Source organism: Rhamphochromis sp. 'chilingali' (genome assembly GCF_963969265.1).
Source record: "Rhamphochromis sp. 'chilingali' genome assembly, chromosome: 10".
In the NCBI taxonomy this organism is placed as follows: domain Eukaryota; kingdom Metazoa; phylum Chordata; class Actinopteri; order Cichliformes; family Cichlidae; genus Rhamphochromis; species Rhamphochromis sp. 'chilingali'.
Genome location: NC_137937.1, coordinates 15,821,650 through 15,836,801, shown reverse-complemented (window position 1 = coordinate 15,836,801; position 15,152 = coordinate 15,821,650). Strand labels below are relative to the sequence as shown.

General features: G+C 41.1%; 1 protein-coding gene across 2 annotated transcripts; it reads left to right on the top strand.

Moving 5' to 3' along the window:
• The first annotated feature begins 12 nt into the window (after nt 1–12).
• LOC308403797 (dynamin-1-like protein) lies at nt 13–14,317 on the top strand. Of its 2 annotated transcripts, XM_080893547.1 has the most exons (18): nt 13–25; nt 593–712; nt 3,208–3,349; nt 3,588–3,626; nt 3,823–3,869; nt 3,969–4,040; nt 4,135–4,221; nt 4,329–4,491; nt 4,808–4,928; nt 5,022–5,360; nt 7,235–7,355; nt 7,467–7,622; nt 7,733–7,822; nt 7,919–8,017; nt 8,191–8,307; nt 8,397–8,506; nt 10,827–10,986; nt 11,169–14,317. In XM_080893547.1, the coding sequence occupies exons 2-18, from the start codon at nt 611–613 to the stop codon at nt 11,223–11,225; spliced, it is 2,022 nt and encodes a 673-aa protein (XP_080749673.1). In that variant the 5' UTR covers nt 13–25; nt 593–610; the 3' UTR covers nt 11,226–14,317. The 2 variants fall into 2 exon arrangements, with proteins under 2 accessions (XP_080749673.1, XP_080749674.1); XM_080893548.1 differs by lacking the exon at nt 3,588–3,626.
• The last annotated feature ends 835 nt before the right edge of the window (nt 14,318–15,152 follow it).

The window sequence follows — 15,152 nt, the reverse complement described above, 5'->3', positions numbered from 1 at the left end:
GTTCCGCCTATGTGATCAACTGACGGTCTGTATCTTTATGCTGCTAATTTTGGATGACATTTCGGGTAGAATGAAGGGTTAACGCGTTGTTTTAATACAAACTATGAAGAACAGGAAACTTGGATAGGAAGGAATATATCTTGAACATTGGTGAGGTCAGCATCGGGTACCGTTTCTTTAGCAGCTAAGCGAGTGTAAGCAGTTAGCTAGCTTATCCATTTCACTTCCTCCCTTTACCCAATAGATTTAGCAAGCTATAGTTGGCACATAACATCGAGTGTCTCGGTTTGTGCTGTCACCACCATTTGTTGCACTGTTAGTCAGACCTGGTTTCATCCCAGTAGTTGACAACTCGTAACCAGTGTTTATCTTAAAATGCCACTTCAAACTGGTGCTTAACCTGGGAGGATTGAGCGTGGTGTTACACCCCTCTCATCAGGACCACTTCTCCCTCTGACGAAGCTATACTGCTTTTGTTTTTTTTAACAATTTTGAAGTTTGTTTTATCTTTGCTCTGTGTGTGTGTGTGTGTGTGTGTGTGTTTGTGTTTTTAATTTATTCATTTAAAAAAAAAAAAAACAAACCAATGTAGCAACCGTCTGTTGGAAGGATGGAAACTCTCATTCCCACCATCAACCGGTTGCAGGAGGTCTTTCTAACACTGGGGGCGGAGATCATACAGTTACCTCAGATAGTCGTGGTTGGATCTCAGGTAGGCTAGGACGCATCTAAAGTACTGTGCAAAAGTCTGAGCTACCCATGATTTCGTTATATTTTGTTTCCAAGCAGCCAGGCTGTCTTCTAATTAAAGTAGTCTTGAACAATAGTTCTTCAGGTTTTCTGAAGGTCTATCAAAGTTCTTCTTTGGAGACTGCCTACTTTTTTCACTCCTTTTCAGTCAAGTCCTTGTACCTGAGCATTTTTACAGAAATGTTTTGTTCATTAAGTTAATTTGTTTATTCCCTAACTCAAAGCCTGAGCAATATAGCAGACAACTAACTTACAGAACATGCTTTGAGGTGTATCTTTGGGCATCTTGTTAGTGAAAATATTTTATTCCCATTTCTTTATCTGTGAAAAAGATCCCAAAAGAGCTGAAAACTTTGTATACATAAAAAAAATATCTACAGCAGATGAACTGCATCTGAAAGTCATGTCCTTAAGAAATAGGGGAAAAAATCCATCAAAGACCTGACACAGAACCTGAGAGATGCATCTGGTCCTTCAGTTGACTATTCACTAAAGTCTCATCAGGGTTGTCAGTGGAAGAGTGGCTGTCAGGTAACCATTCCTAAGGAAAGGAAACCAGGAGAAAACACTGAGGTATCCCAGATTACAAACTGGACTGAAAATCAATGGCAGCAGGTTTTATCGTGTGATGAATCCGTATTTGAAATGTTTGGTTCAAATCATCTACAGAGATGTCAGGAGGGAGGCACTACAGTGAGTGTCTACTGTAAAACCGTGGAAGTTCTATCATGGTTTAGAACTGCATTTTCAGCCAGTGGTCTTATCAAAATTGATTAAATTATGAACACAGAAAAATGCAGTCAGATTTTGATCCTCTATGTAGTGCCATCTGAAAAGCATCTGATTTGCGGTGGCTTCATTTTTCAGGATGATAATGATCCCAGATACACTGCCAATGCAATAAAAGTTTACCTGGATATAGGGCTGCTCAATTAATCGAATTTTAATCACGATTACGATCTGGGCTTTCAACGATCATTAAAAATGACTGAGCCGATTATTAGCCCCTCCCTCATTTATCCGCGACACCTTAAAGGCCGGTCCGTGAAAATATTGTCGGGCATAAACCGGTCCGTGGCTCAAAAAAGGTTGGAGACCGCTGATTAAGAGGACCCGAGGGAAGCTCGGAAAGCTAAGCAGAAGTTATTTGGAGAGTGACTGCCGTTGGTTGAAAAGAGTTTAAAAAAAAAAAACTTCAGTGGTGTTGCACACTTTTTTATATAATTTTTTTAAAGTCATTGTTAACCCTTTAAAGCCGGTCAGAGCTGCACGCTCCGTTTTGCGTAACTATTGTTAAATCCCTGTAGAACCTGAACCGTGTAAGCTAGCGCAATAATTTGTTTTGCATATGAAACCGGAGGAGTTGTACTTACATCTGATGCCATCAGCTTGTCCTCGGTCACGGTTTCGTTCCACATATAGCTTTGCAAAAATTGCATAAAAAGCGCTTGCAGGAACAAAAACATAATATTCCAGAAACACGCTTTGCCGTTCCTATCAGCTGTTCGTAACACTTCCCACAGTGAAATGATGCACATGCTGTTTTCTTTGCAAATTTGCATCATAGGATTGTTTTTTGTTTTTCCTGCAGTATATAAAAATTGCTGTATCTCCAAAATAAAACTATGAAGACACTCAAAATAAATTTCCTGTGGTGGGAAACTATTTTTTGCAACTTTATTGTATTTAAAGTTTTGAGGGATAAACCTCTTAAATTTCTCCAAGTAGAAATATATGTAAACAAAACAAAAGCGATTTTCAATTTTTTTTGTAGTTTATTGCACTTTTTTGCAATTTATGTAATTACTATGGACTTAATGCATACATATTATTAAAATATGGGCTATAACAGTTGTATTGATGTATAGCAACTTGAAATGCTCCCACAAATGGCACTACAACATGTAAAAAAAATAATATAAGCTCTGGTGGACTTGGTTCTATAGTAGGTCTTAAAGGGTTAAATAAATATCGTCAAATAATCGTGATCTCAATTTCAGTGAAAATAATCGTGATTATCATTTTTGCCATAATCGAGCAGCCCTACCTGGATATACAACACACACACAATGGAACACTATCAGGTATGGAGAGGCCAACCCTCAACATAATTGAAGCAGTGTGGTATCATCTTGACAAAACAAAAGGCAGACAACATCCGAAGAAGAGGTTTGAATGTCCTTCATGAAGCCTGGAGAACTAATTCTGAAGGCTGCTTAAAGAATTGACAAAAAAGTTTGCCCAAGAGAGCTTGAAGTAAAAAGCTCAATGGTGATGCAGTTTTCTCAAATTTTTATCTATAACATTCCATCATCTGTCATGTATGCTGTAGCTGAAGCTGTAAACTGGGTTCATGTTATTTTTTTTATTATATTCACAATGGCGTATCCACACTGCATGAAAACTTTGCAGATGACTGTATCAGGGTTAAACTGGTCTTATCATGTGTCATAACAGAGCAGTGGAAAGAGCTCTGTGTTGGAGAGCCTGGTTGGACGGGATTTCTTGCCTCGAGGATCAGGAATAGTCACAAGACGACCCCTGGTGTTGCAGCTTGTTAATGTCCCCCCATTGCAGGAGAGGCTGAAGATCGAGAACGGTAAACAAACACAAATCTGTCACTGTTATATTCCTTTAAAAAAAACAAAGTCAAGTTTAGGAAGTTAGGGTATGCAGAAGAATGAGGAGAATAGAGTAACAGAAGGTTGTTATTAAAGTGTATACTGCATGCAGTAGTTAACGTGCACCTTTTCTCACTGTTTTTAACTGCTATTCCTTTTATGGTCTTGCTTTGCTAACACTCTCTTTCTTCCTCTTCTCCTTCACTGGCTTTTCAGGAAATGGGATTAAGCAAAATGCCCAAAACAGCTACCCAGGTCTCTCTACACTTGATCTGCATGCACTTGTCTTTGTTTAACTTCTTCATTTCTTTTCTGACATTTTCTTCAGCCTGATCTTTCTGCGTCTAGTATGAACACAAGTGGCTTTGTCTTATATTCAAATTAGCATAATGTCTCTTCAAAGTCTTAGTTTTATCTGTGTTAAAATTCACACTTACTCCTATTTGTTCAGGTCTCAAAGCTGAAGAATGGGGTACATTTCTGCACTGCAAGAATCAGGTTTGTTTATCTTAGGCATTCAAATAATATGTACACTGCTTTGGTTCTGTATTGTGTGCTAGGATTATGTGATGTGTAATTTTCTCACTCTTTTAATAGATCTTCACAGATTTTCAGGAAATTCGTCGGGAAATTGAAGCAGAGACTGAACGAGGTTCAGGCGACAATAAAGTGAGAAGAACACTTTGATGTGCGCTCAGTAATGCTGCAGGTTCAGCTGTTTCCACTGGATTCATTATTTTCTTTCTCTGTTTTTCATATCCAGGGGATCAGTCCTGAGCCCATATATCTGAAGATTTTCTCTCCAAAAGTTCTTAATCTCACTCTGGTTGATTTACCTGGAATTACTAAGGTAGATTCAGCCTCTTGACGGGGATGCTGACTGGATATGATTTATGCAAACACAGTGACGTTAGATAATCATTAATAATGATCGAATGTGTGCTGTGGTTGTCTTAGGTTCCTGTTGGGGACCAGCCAAAGGACATCGAGGCTCAAGTGCAAGAGATGATCTTGTCCTTTATCTCCAATCCAAACTGCCTTATCCTCGCAGTGTCCCCTGCCAACTCTGACTTGGCCACATCTGATGCACTAAAATTGGCTCGTGAGGTTGATACAGATGGTAAGACATTATTTATACAGGGTTTTTTTTTTTCCTCAGAATTTATCTTAATTTTCTCTCTCTCTCTCTGTGTTTACTGCATGACGTGCTTCATTTTTAAATTGTTACATAACATGCTTTCATTTTTAAATTATCAAATGCGTCGAAAGAAGTAATTTCATGCTACTGATATAGCCTGTCTTTACAGTTTAAAAACCTTGCTGACAGGAAAATGAATGTTCATGTGCTCCCTTTGGCTGTGGTGATAAAGAGAATGATTAAATGGGGGAACCGTTCACCCTGAATGATCTGTGAATGTTGTGTTGGTGTCTGTCAGGCCGTCGAACACTGCTGGTGGTCAGTAAGCTGGACCTGATGGATGCAGGAACCGATGCGCTGGAGGTCCTTCTGGGTCGAGTCATTCCAGTCAGGCTTGGGATTATCGGGGTGGTTAACAGGTTTGGAAGAAACAAACTTGCTTGTTGATCTATAATTAAAAGTATTAATATTCTGATTATCTTACTGAACTCGCTGTTTTCTTCTTGTTGTAGGAGCCAGCATGACATAAATACTCAGAAAAGCCTGGAGGACTCAATGAAGGATGAGCAGGCTTTCTTGCAGCGCCACTATCCCTCGCTAGTGTCTCGTGCTGGCTCTCGCTATCTGGCCAAAACTCTCAGCAGGCTGCTCATGCACCACATCCGGGACTGCTTGCCAGACCTCAAAACCCGAGTGACTGTGCTGAGTGCCCAGTACCAGGCAAGACTCAACAGCTACGGACAGCCCGTAGAGGATCACAGTGCCACCCTGCTACAGATAGTCACCAAGTTTGCCAGCGATTATTGCAACACCATAGAGGGAACAGCCAGGCACATACAAACCTCAGAGCTGTGAGTCTGACCACACTCTAGTGGCACCTGGTGGAGCTTTTGTTTTCTGATTTAGTGAAATGCCTTAACTCTTCTGCTCAACACAGCAGTTGTTGCACAAATCTGCATTTTAACTTACTTTGATGAGCGTCCCAAAAGGTTGATTCTGTTCATCTGGACGTTTTCAGTGAGAGAAACGTTTCGTCGCTCACTGAAGTGACTTCTTCAGTCTCAGCTGATTGCTGCAGGTTTCCCCAACCTTTTAAACAGGACATATGCATAATGACTGAAGCTAGCCCACTAACGAACAATGGTCTATGAGGTCAGTTTCTTGATCATTAATATGAAATTGTTATGAACATTGATCAACAGCCACTGATCAAAGACCATTGGTCAATGACAGCTGATCAATGGCCTTGAGTACTATTCACAGAGAGGTGGGGAATGGCTTCAATCACAGCACTGTAAGCTGGTGAAACGTGAAAAATATACCATTACGCCCCCTCCTCAGCCTTCTTGATATGATGTTCTTCTGCTTCCCTGGCCACTGTATCTGTGGCGATGCTGTTCGCTCTTTGTCGTAGCGTCCTTATGACACACAGTTTGTGCTCCAGTGGGTGATGAGGGTCAAACCTTAAATACTTTACGTTACCCATCAACTTTTAAATGTTCCCCCTTAATAATGGAAATCTCAAAGTCTAAGAAGGCGGTCTTTCTTCATAACCTCCATGGTGATCTTGATGTGTTTCTCCACCGAGTTATTGTGATCAGTGAATTGTGGTACGTCCTGAGATTTGATTTTCAACCAGGTGTCATCCACATACCTGTACCAACGACTTGGGGGTGTTCCAGGGTAGGATAACAGAGCCCCGTTTTCCACTTCTTCCATGTACAAGTTGCCCACAGTGGGTGAAACTGGGGAACCTACGGCACACCCATGTTTCTGCTTGTAGTACTGACACTTGTATTTGAAATAGGTGGAATGAAGACACAGTTCCACAAACAAACACACTTGGTCGGTGCTGAGAGTGGTCCTGCTGCTGAGGTTGGGGTCATCCTGTAATCTCTTATGAACTACCTTCACTGCTTCAGTGACTGGAACACAAGTGAAGAGAAACGTAACATCATATGAGACCATTGTTTCATCTGCCTCCATTATGACATCTCTAAGCTTCTCAACAAAATTCAAAGTGTTCTGGATATAGCGTTTAGAGCTGCCTATCAACGGGTTGAGGATCAAAGCCAGAAACTTTGAGATGTTATACGTGACTGAGCAGACAATTGGTCTTAAAGGTACACCCTGTTTTTGTATCTTAGGTAAACCATACAGACTTGGTGTAGTTTCCCCTGGGTGTAGCCTGTGGTATGAGGTCTGGTCAGCAGCATTGTCTTAATCTAAGTGCTTCAGACAATCTATCACCCTCTTCCTGTAACCACTACCTGGGTCTTGTTGTAGGGGTTCATAAGTATTTTTGTCAGTGAGCAGTGACAAAATTTTTCACGACAGTCCTTCTGGTTAAGTGAAACCGTGCACCTACCCTTGTCGACAGAAGGGTCGACAAGGGTAGGTGCACTACCCAGATGAACAGAATCCACTTTTTGGGATTTGCAAACCTGGATGATTGAGACTGCATCGAGACATTTGACGAGCGTCATGAGAGTAATGTCCTCGTGCTAATGTAGGTGTAAACTAAAGTGGTATCAGCATCTTCCGTTGGCACATTCCACTCTGCAGCTTTTACCATTTGATGATTAATTCATTAAAATACATGGGGAGCAAATATTGACCCTTTTTGGTTGACTGCATTTAAGCTTGGCACAGCTAGCATTGCTGACACGCAGGACTGAGACACAGCACTGATATCACAACTTTCACCTTTCTCTTCTTTCTGCAGCTGTGGAGGTGCTCGGATCTGTTACATATTCCACGAGACCTTTGGCCGGACCTTGCAGTCTATCGACCCCCTGGCGGGCCTGACTGATCTCGATATCCTCACTGCTATCCGTAATGCTACTGTAAGCTTCTTCTCGCTTCTGTTTGTGTAGCTCTACTAAATCCTAATTCTAGTCAAGTCTGGAGCTGGTGTGTATTTGTGTTTGTATGTATGTATGATATTTGCCCTGCAGGGCCCACGGCCAGCACTTTTTGTGCCCGAGGTGTCCTTTGAGCTGCTGGTGAAGCGGCAAATTAAGCGTCTAGAGGAGCCCAGTCTGCGCTGCGTGGAGCTGGTTCATGAAGAGCTGCAGCGGATCATCCAGCACTGTTCCTCCTTCAGTACACAGGTGGGACCACAGATCATATTGCACTTTACACATGGTTGAATAAAGAAAATAGTGCCGCAGTAATTATTACAGAACCGTGTTAAAAAACAGCGTGTCTTTGCATTTTTAAGGAGCTTCTTCGATTTCCCAAGCTGCACGATTCCATTGTGGAAGTAGTGACTGGATTATTGCGGAAACGCTTGCCGATTACTAATGAAATGGTAATCCACAGCTTAAGCAAGATCATCATTTTTATATTAATTATATTAGTCATCCCACTGGATGCTTTTTTTTTTTGCTTTTTTTTTTACTTTCAGGTCCATCATTTAGTAGCAATAGAGCTTGCCTACATCAACACAAAGCATCCAGACTTCACGGATGCGGCGCAGGTCTCCGCATCTGTCAACAGTCAGCAGGTAGTAGTTTGTTTCTCACTGCAGGGACTTTTTTTCTGCTTGGCTAAACAGCAGACACTCTTTAAAAGCTGAAGTGTAATTCATAATTAAATATTAAAACCACTTTCAGAGTTTTTAGTGGAATCCCAGCCTAAAAAAACCCGTCTTTTACCCTCTGAGTTGCTTGTTTTCAGGCAGAGGCTCTTGACGGAGGGAAGCGCTGGAAGAACGAGAAGGTCACGGAAGAAAAGGCTGCAGCTGCAGGCTTTTGGAGCCCCAGCAAAGGCCAGGCCATTAACCTCCTTGACACAGTGAGTAGCGGGATTAGCAGTATGACAAAGCACTGAAGTCATTGCAGATGGTCAGTATTAATATTTTGCTTGGCCCTTCTCTCTGTCAGGCTGTGCCAGTGTCCCGAAAGCTGAGCTCGAGGGAGCAGAGGGACTGTGAGGTCATCCAGCGTCTCATCAAGAGCTACTTCCTCATTGTCCGCAAGAGCATCCAAGACAGGTTTGACTGGCACAAATCCAGAGCACCTCAGGGGACCCTACTTCCCCTTTACATCACGTTCAAAGCTCAGTTGTTGCTATTGATTAGTTCAAATTTGGCACAAACATTCAGTTAGAATAAAGTTGGTCAAAAGTGACATGACCTTACTGAACTCGCAATAATTCATGTGGTAATTATGTTGTCTCTTATAGGACAAAATGATTAATTGAGATCAAAGTTCAGCTTTGCTGTGACAGCATTCTGTAAAACCACTTCTCTGGTTATTATTCAGGAGCTTAAAGGCTTTTATACACTGGACATGTATTTGTTCAAATGTTTTGAGCGTTAAAAATATTTTTTGGGCCGGCAGCATAACTTCGCTTACCAATCAGACCACTGCATTTTCCAGCAAGTGCGCTGTAGGTCCGTGAGTCGTTTGGTACCGGGCCGCGAGAATTGAGGCTCGGGTGTAAAATTTATGGTTTTTATCGTTAACTCGGTTTCCCTGGGTCTTATGTTACTCTCAGTGTTGTTGGCGCATTTCAGAAGGACGCTGCTAATAAATTTACACAACTACACAGTGGATTCGTGTTTATTATTATATTTGCAAAATACCACAGTTTTTGTCTTGGTCATTTTATTTTGTTGTATTTATCTGCAACACCTTAAAGGCTGGTCCGTGAAGATATTGTCTGAAATTAAATTGGTCTGTGGCGCAAAAATTGGGGACCGCTGTGTTAGACGACAAGTTTGGATCCAAAAACTTTGGGAAATTCTTTGTGTTTTCCGAAAGCGCTCCGTGTGGCCTTAACTCTTAGATAAAAGAGTAGATCATATATCTTGGCCATTTCTGAATTGATGATACTGATCAGTGGTTAACCAAATATCATTAGAGACTTTTACATCAGTAACACAAAAATCTGAAGGCTGTCTGTCTATCTGACCCATTAAAACACTGAGCCTGAACTTTAAATAGTTAACATGCAGCCATGTCACTGTCCATTTCATACCATCAAACATGACATTGCTAAATCCTCCCTCAAGGTCTGAGAGTACTACTGTGACCACTGTGGTTCCCGCGGAGCTGTATTTTGGTGCAGAAGGAGCTCATGCTGATGGATTTTTGCCTGATGATGCTTAATGCGAGTGCTTGTACGATCTGTGTTCAGAGAGCAGTTTCTGATTTATTCCTTAGGGGAAATGTTCCCTGACTGAAAGTCTGGGTGAAGTGTTCGCTCGTATATAAAATGTTGTCTGCTCCGGTTATATTAAAGTAATGATGCAGTTTAAGTCCATTTACTTGCATTTGCCTGCATGGACTGGTTTTATCTATGGACAGGGGTGGGCTTGGCTCCAACAGGCAGCTTAGCCACTCAGTCAAAAGTTCAGAAAAGTGTGTTCAGGCTTCCTGAACGACAGGCGTACAAGTCTAAATGTCAGCTCAGGTGTAACATTTGTAGCTGTGTTTGTTCAGGTGAGACCTATCGTGATGCTCTTCTTCTCCCAACACTTTTAATGTTAGATCAGTGCTGATATGTATTGGTCAGATGAAAATGTTGTTTTTTAATGAAATCCATCAGATTTTTCCCTCATTTGCATCTTTTCTGCCTGGCCGCAGGGCACCGAGAGCAAGCGTGCCACTGCGTGCGTGTATTAACTTCACAATTAGATGTGCCTGATGGTGCTGTCAGTGTGGCTCAGGGTTAGCAGCTGTTAACCTTTTATCTTATCAGTTGTTACTTAGATAAAAGAGCTGCATTGAAAGAGCAGTCTAACTACATGAACAAAGGCTTCTTATATAATGAGAGCTTTTATTTTTCCTCTAAAAAAGATGCAGGGGTTATATTTACATGTAAACTAGAGGGTGACACATTTAGTGAGGATATTAGATTTAGTCTCTGTGGATATTAACTCATGCACTGTTTTCCCTACTTTTACTTCAATTACTGTAAGGGGATTAAATATATCAGCATTAGCAATAAGAGTTTTTGTTCTGGGTGTTTTTTTTGTTTATTTTGTATGTGTCTGTCTTAACTGTGGTGCTCTGTTAGAGAATAAGTGTGCAGATGTTGATTCCTGCAGTGATGTCTGTTCTCATACAGCTGCTACATACATACAAATCAGTGTTTCTTAATATTAGTTTAGTGAAGTTGTTTCTTTTTTTAAATATGAGATTAAGCACAAAATAAATCAGCAGTAATGATCTGAACAGGGACTCAGCTCTAACTCTGGAGTCCCTCGCCCTAGTTTCTAGTCAGACTACAGCTTTCTTGGTTGGTGGAAGCATGCAAATTCAGAATAGTAGCCCTAGTGTAAATATCATCGATCTGTGTGTCTACAGTGTGCCCAAGACAGTGATGCATTTCCTGGTGAACTACGTGAAAGAACATCTGCAGAGTGAGCTGGTGGGTCAGCTTTACAAACAGCCACTGCTCCAGGAGCTGCTCATTGAGTCACAGGACACAGCACAGCAGCGGACTGAGGTTGCTCAAATGCTTGAGGTAAAATTGGATGATGCAATTTGTTCTCTGAATGGGTTCTGAACATCGTGGAACAGCTAGTTGTTTTTCTTTTTCTTTTTTTTCTTTTCTCTGCGGTCTTAATGCCAGCAATTTAACCAGCCTTTCTTTCTTTCTTTCTTTCTTTCTGTCTTTCTTTCTTTTTTTCTTTCTTTCTTTCTCAGGCGCTTAAAAAAGCCAATAACATCATCTCTGAGATCCGGGAGACTCATCTTTGGTAGCCAGAGGAATGCAACAACTTCTTTTGTGTCAAAGGAGAGCTCTGAGAGTTTGAGAGTGTATGTGAGTTTTCGGCAGTCTGTGTTAATGTGTGGCAGTACCACTGTTTTCTCACGGACCAGTGACCATAGCACATTCAGATCTACTTTTTTTCCTCTCTGGCGGTTGCACTGAACAGCATACCGGAGCTGTTGCTTTTCACTGTGAATGCTGAGAGAGAGAGAGATCAATCACACTCAGGCTGAAAGCGTTATTTAACAGGTAGAATGTGACAAGCATAGCCGCGAACAAAAATTTCCTGCAATACTTTGTGTGAAAACCTTTGATGGGTCATAAGTTTGTTTTCTTTTTTTGTAATGTATGTTGTGTATGGAGTATTTATTTTCTCTGTGTTTATTTTTTTTTATAAATTTGAAATGTGTTCACACTGCACAGCTCCATGCTTTCCAGGCACGGGCTTCCTCTGAGCCCACTTTAGCAGGTGCTAAAACTATGTTAGATTAGATTTCCTGACTTTAATCTCCTTTGTTGGAGTGCTCAGCAGATATAGAAATAAAGTGAAAATCAAATCAATGCAGACTGCAATGCAACACTAAAGACAGGCTGCAGTCATTTAAAGAAATCACAGGATGACTGCGGATTGTTTTTCCAGCTCCGATGCTAATCAATATCAGGTTTATTTTCCAGTCTCGTTTGCATATGAGCCTATTTTTACTGCCTGCTGTAAACATTCCAGTTTTAGGTGAGCAAACCAAACATGCCCAACATATCCTTCCCTCTGTTTGTGTACGATTTTAGAAGACTGCCACATTGAGCTAGACAGCTTAAGTATAAAGTGTGTATGCACCATAGTGTTAGTCAATTCTTACACTTGAAGTGTGTTTTTATTTTTATTTTATTAACCATTAAAAGAGTATGCTTATTATATTTCAGATCCACATGATAGCACTGAAATTTCCTGTAGCTTCGTTTCCTTCCCCACAAAACCAATTATCCACTTGTTTCCACTGTTAATGCTACAGAGATATAAGCTTGTTCGTATTACTGACCCTTTCCTGCCGCTCAGATAAACTGCCTCCAGGAAAGCGAGACAATTAGAAATGTAGATGAATCCTGCCTGCAGTTGTTTTTTTGTTACATTCCCAACCAGAAACCTCAGTCTTAATTTAACCTGACTCATTTGCCCCTGTGCCAGTCACTGTTTCATTATGTAATATTCATTAATATGTAAAATAATGCATCTCTTCCCGGCTTTCCTCCCCCATTCTCAGGCTCAGATAATAGCCAAAACTAATGTTATCCTAAGAATTAGACTTTTTCAGGAAGACCTGCTTTAAACAGAAAGTTCGCCCCTGATCAAGTATACATGTTCTCCTCCTCGGCCTGCAGTGCTGTTTATCTACTGGATTGTTTTGGTATGAAAGAAGACGGCTCCTACATGACACAGGGCAACCAGAGGTAACTCGAGTCAGAGTTTTCAGGGTCCCCGAAGGTGCCTCTCTTCTTTACCTGGCTAAATTGCTACGGTAACTGATGCTGAACACATGACCCGGTCAGGAGCATGATCTGATCAGTTTCCTTTTAGGATCAGGTGGAAGCACAGTGTTTACACTATTTTATTTTCAGTTTGCTTTCAGTGAAAAAAGTTGTTCCTTGCTGAAGGAATATGTTTTGTATATGCAACTTTTTGAAGCCATACTTTACTAACGCACTGAAGCCCAGCTATAAAGCTGCAGCAGCACAAAGTGTATGTGGCATTGTGACAGGAATTTGCATACATTCGGTTGGTGATGCAGAACGTCTGTGGTCCTAATCTGCTGCTAAGTCTCTTTACACTGCTGGAAATACAGCTAATAGAGTACAAATTAGAAAATGAATTGGTTACATTTGTAGACTATATAATTAATAATTTCACTTTAAGCTGGCGACAAGTGATATCCACAGCTCTTTTATGTACACACCTGTGATGTTTAAGCATATCAGGTTTAAAGTTTATGAGCTCTAACATACAGCTGTCACATTAGAAATAAACAGCAGCACCGAGACCCACCAAATGATAAAATAAGTATATTGGAAGGTACTTCAGGCTGCTCCCTTATTTCCCGAGAGGTCGTCAGAGTGGATGAAACTGTGTGTTTGATTTGGCACCGGATGCCTTTCCTGACATGACCCTCACATTTTATCCAGGCTTGTGACCCTCGCAGGCTGGGTTCCCAGAATTGAACCGAGGATCTATAGGCGAGTGTGTTTACCACTCAGTGTGATTTTGATGATAATGAGTTCATATGATATATATATATCGTCATTACTTTCTCCTCTTATTTGCAACATCGTTACCATTATATTTTACTGCTGTATCTGTCTGTCTGTGTTAGGCATGTGACAGACTAGCTAGGGTGTACTCTCCCTCTCATTATATCACAGCTGAGATTGGCTCCAGTGCCCCTGCAAACCTGAACTGGATAAGTAGAAGAAGATGGATGGATGGATATATGTACTAGCACCACGTCAGATAATGTCACTGTCTGGAATATGAGGTGCTGAGTTTATGTATTTTAAGGAAAAAGAGTCAAATGATGCAGTCACTAACTGACGCTGTGATACCCGTTATCACCAGCTGTTTTTAGGGTTTCTTTTTGTTTGCTTTTTAACCAGTTAATGCAAAGAAAGCTTGGCTGAGTTGAACTTGCTTGATTTTTAGGTACCTTCAGCACCGCAAAGTGAGAGCCATCTAGCCCACTTCTGTTCAAGAGATGGCATCAAATTTCTCCAAAACTGTGCAATTCACTCCAAAATAATCCAAACAGATACACTGTACTTGAGGCCAGAGGGAAACGTGTACACTTTGGGTGGGAAATTTCTCATTAAGGGTACTATTAAACAGTAATTCTGTCTTCACTGTGTTTTTCTGAAAGCCCTGTATACGGTTGCATGTATGGTTCAGTATGCATGTGTCAAGATATGAATGAATGTATATTTTGTATTATTTAAATGTATATTAAGATCATGTGTCAACTGCCTCATGAGTTCTTGCCTGCCAATATTTGTGATAAATGTTGACTAAATGTCATTTGGAGGGTCTCATTAAACCCTATCAAAGGATCCCATGCAGTGAAGTGTGTGTGTCTGGTGTCATAGACAACATGCAGCTCCAACAGTTTTCGTAAAATGTGTTTGTTTGTTTGTTTTTTGGTTGTTTGTCCCCCACAGAGCTCTAGCAGTAGATGTGATTGGACTCACTCTTCTTCACTATATTGATCTCGAGCGACTGAAAAAGTCTTTCTTACAGATGTCTCTGTTACAGTTACACCAGCATGATGAAAACAGTGCGCAGCTATGAAGTGTCCTCCAGGATTTCAGCACTCGCGCACTCTTTCCCATTTTTCAAACCTCTCTTCTCTGTTTGACTCCACGATGCCACAGAAAGAGTGAAATTTCACTACAGTTATCTGCTCTCATTTAGATGATGGATTGTCACCTTTTGATGTCAAGGCAATCCAAGTTAAACACGAACAGGGGTTGAGGAGCGAGGTGATGGATGAGTTGAACGTAGCGGTGTGAGGAGAGTGCTGGTCATTAATGTTGGATGAGAGCGAGCGAGGGCAATACAGTCCGGGAGAGTGCAGTACTGGCACAGCAAGGCAAACATGACAGTTGAGATCGGTGCTGAATTTACAGCCTCCACCAAATATTAGAGATGCTGTATAACACAGCAGTCAAACCATTTACAACAGAGGACAGCAGGCTGAGCAGCTTCATTCACTCGGTCGGCGCTGAAGAATGAAAATGAAGCAATAACTAATAAACCCTTTTTCTCAGGTGATTATTTTAAATTGCCTGCACTTTGTCTCCCACTGTAACCAGTTATTCTTATTGCCCTCTTATAGCACACCCCACCTCCCCACCAACTGAGACTAGACTAGACCATA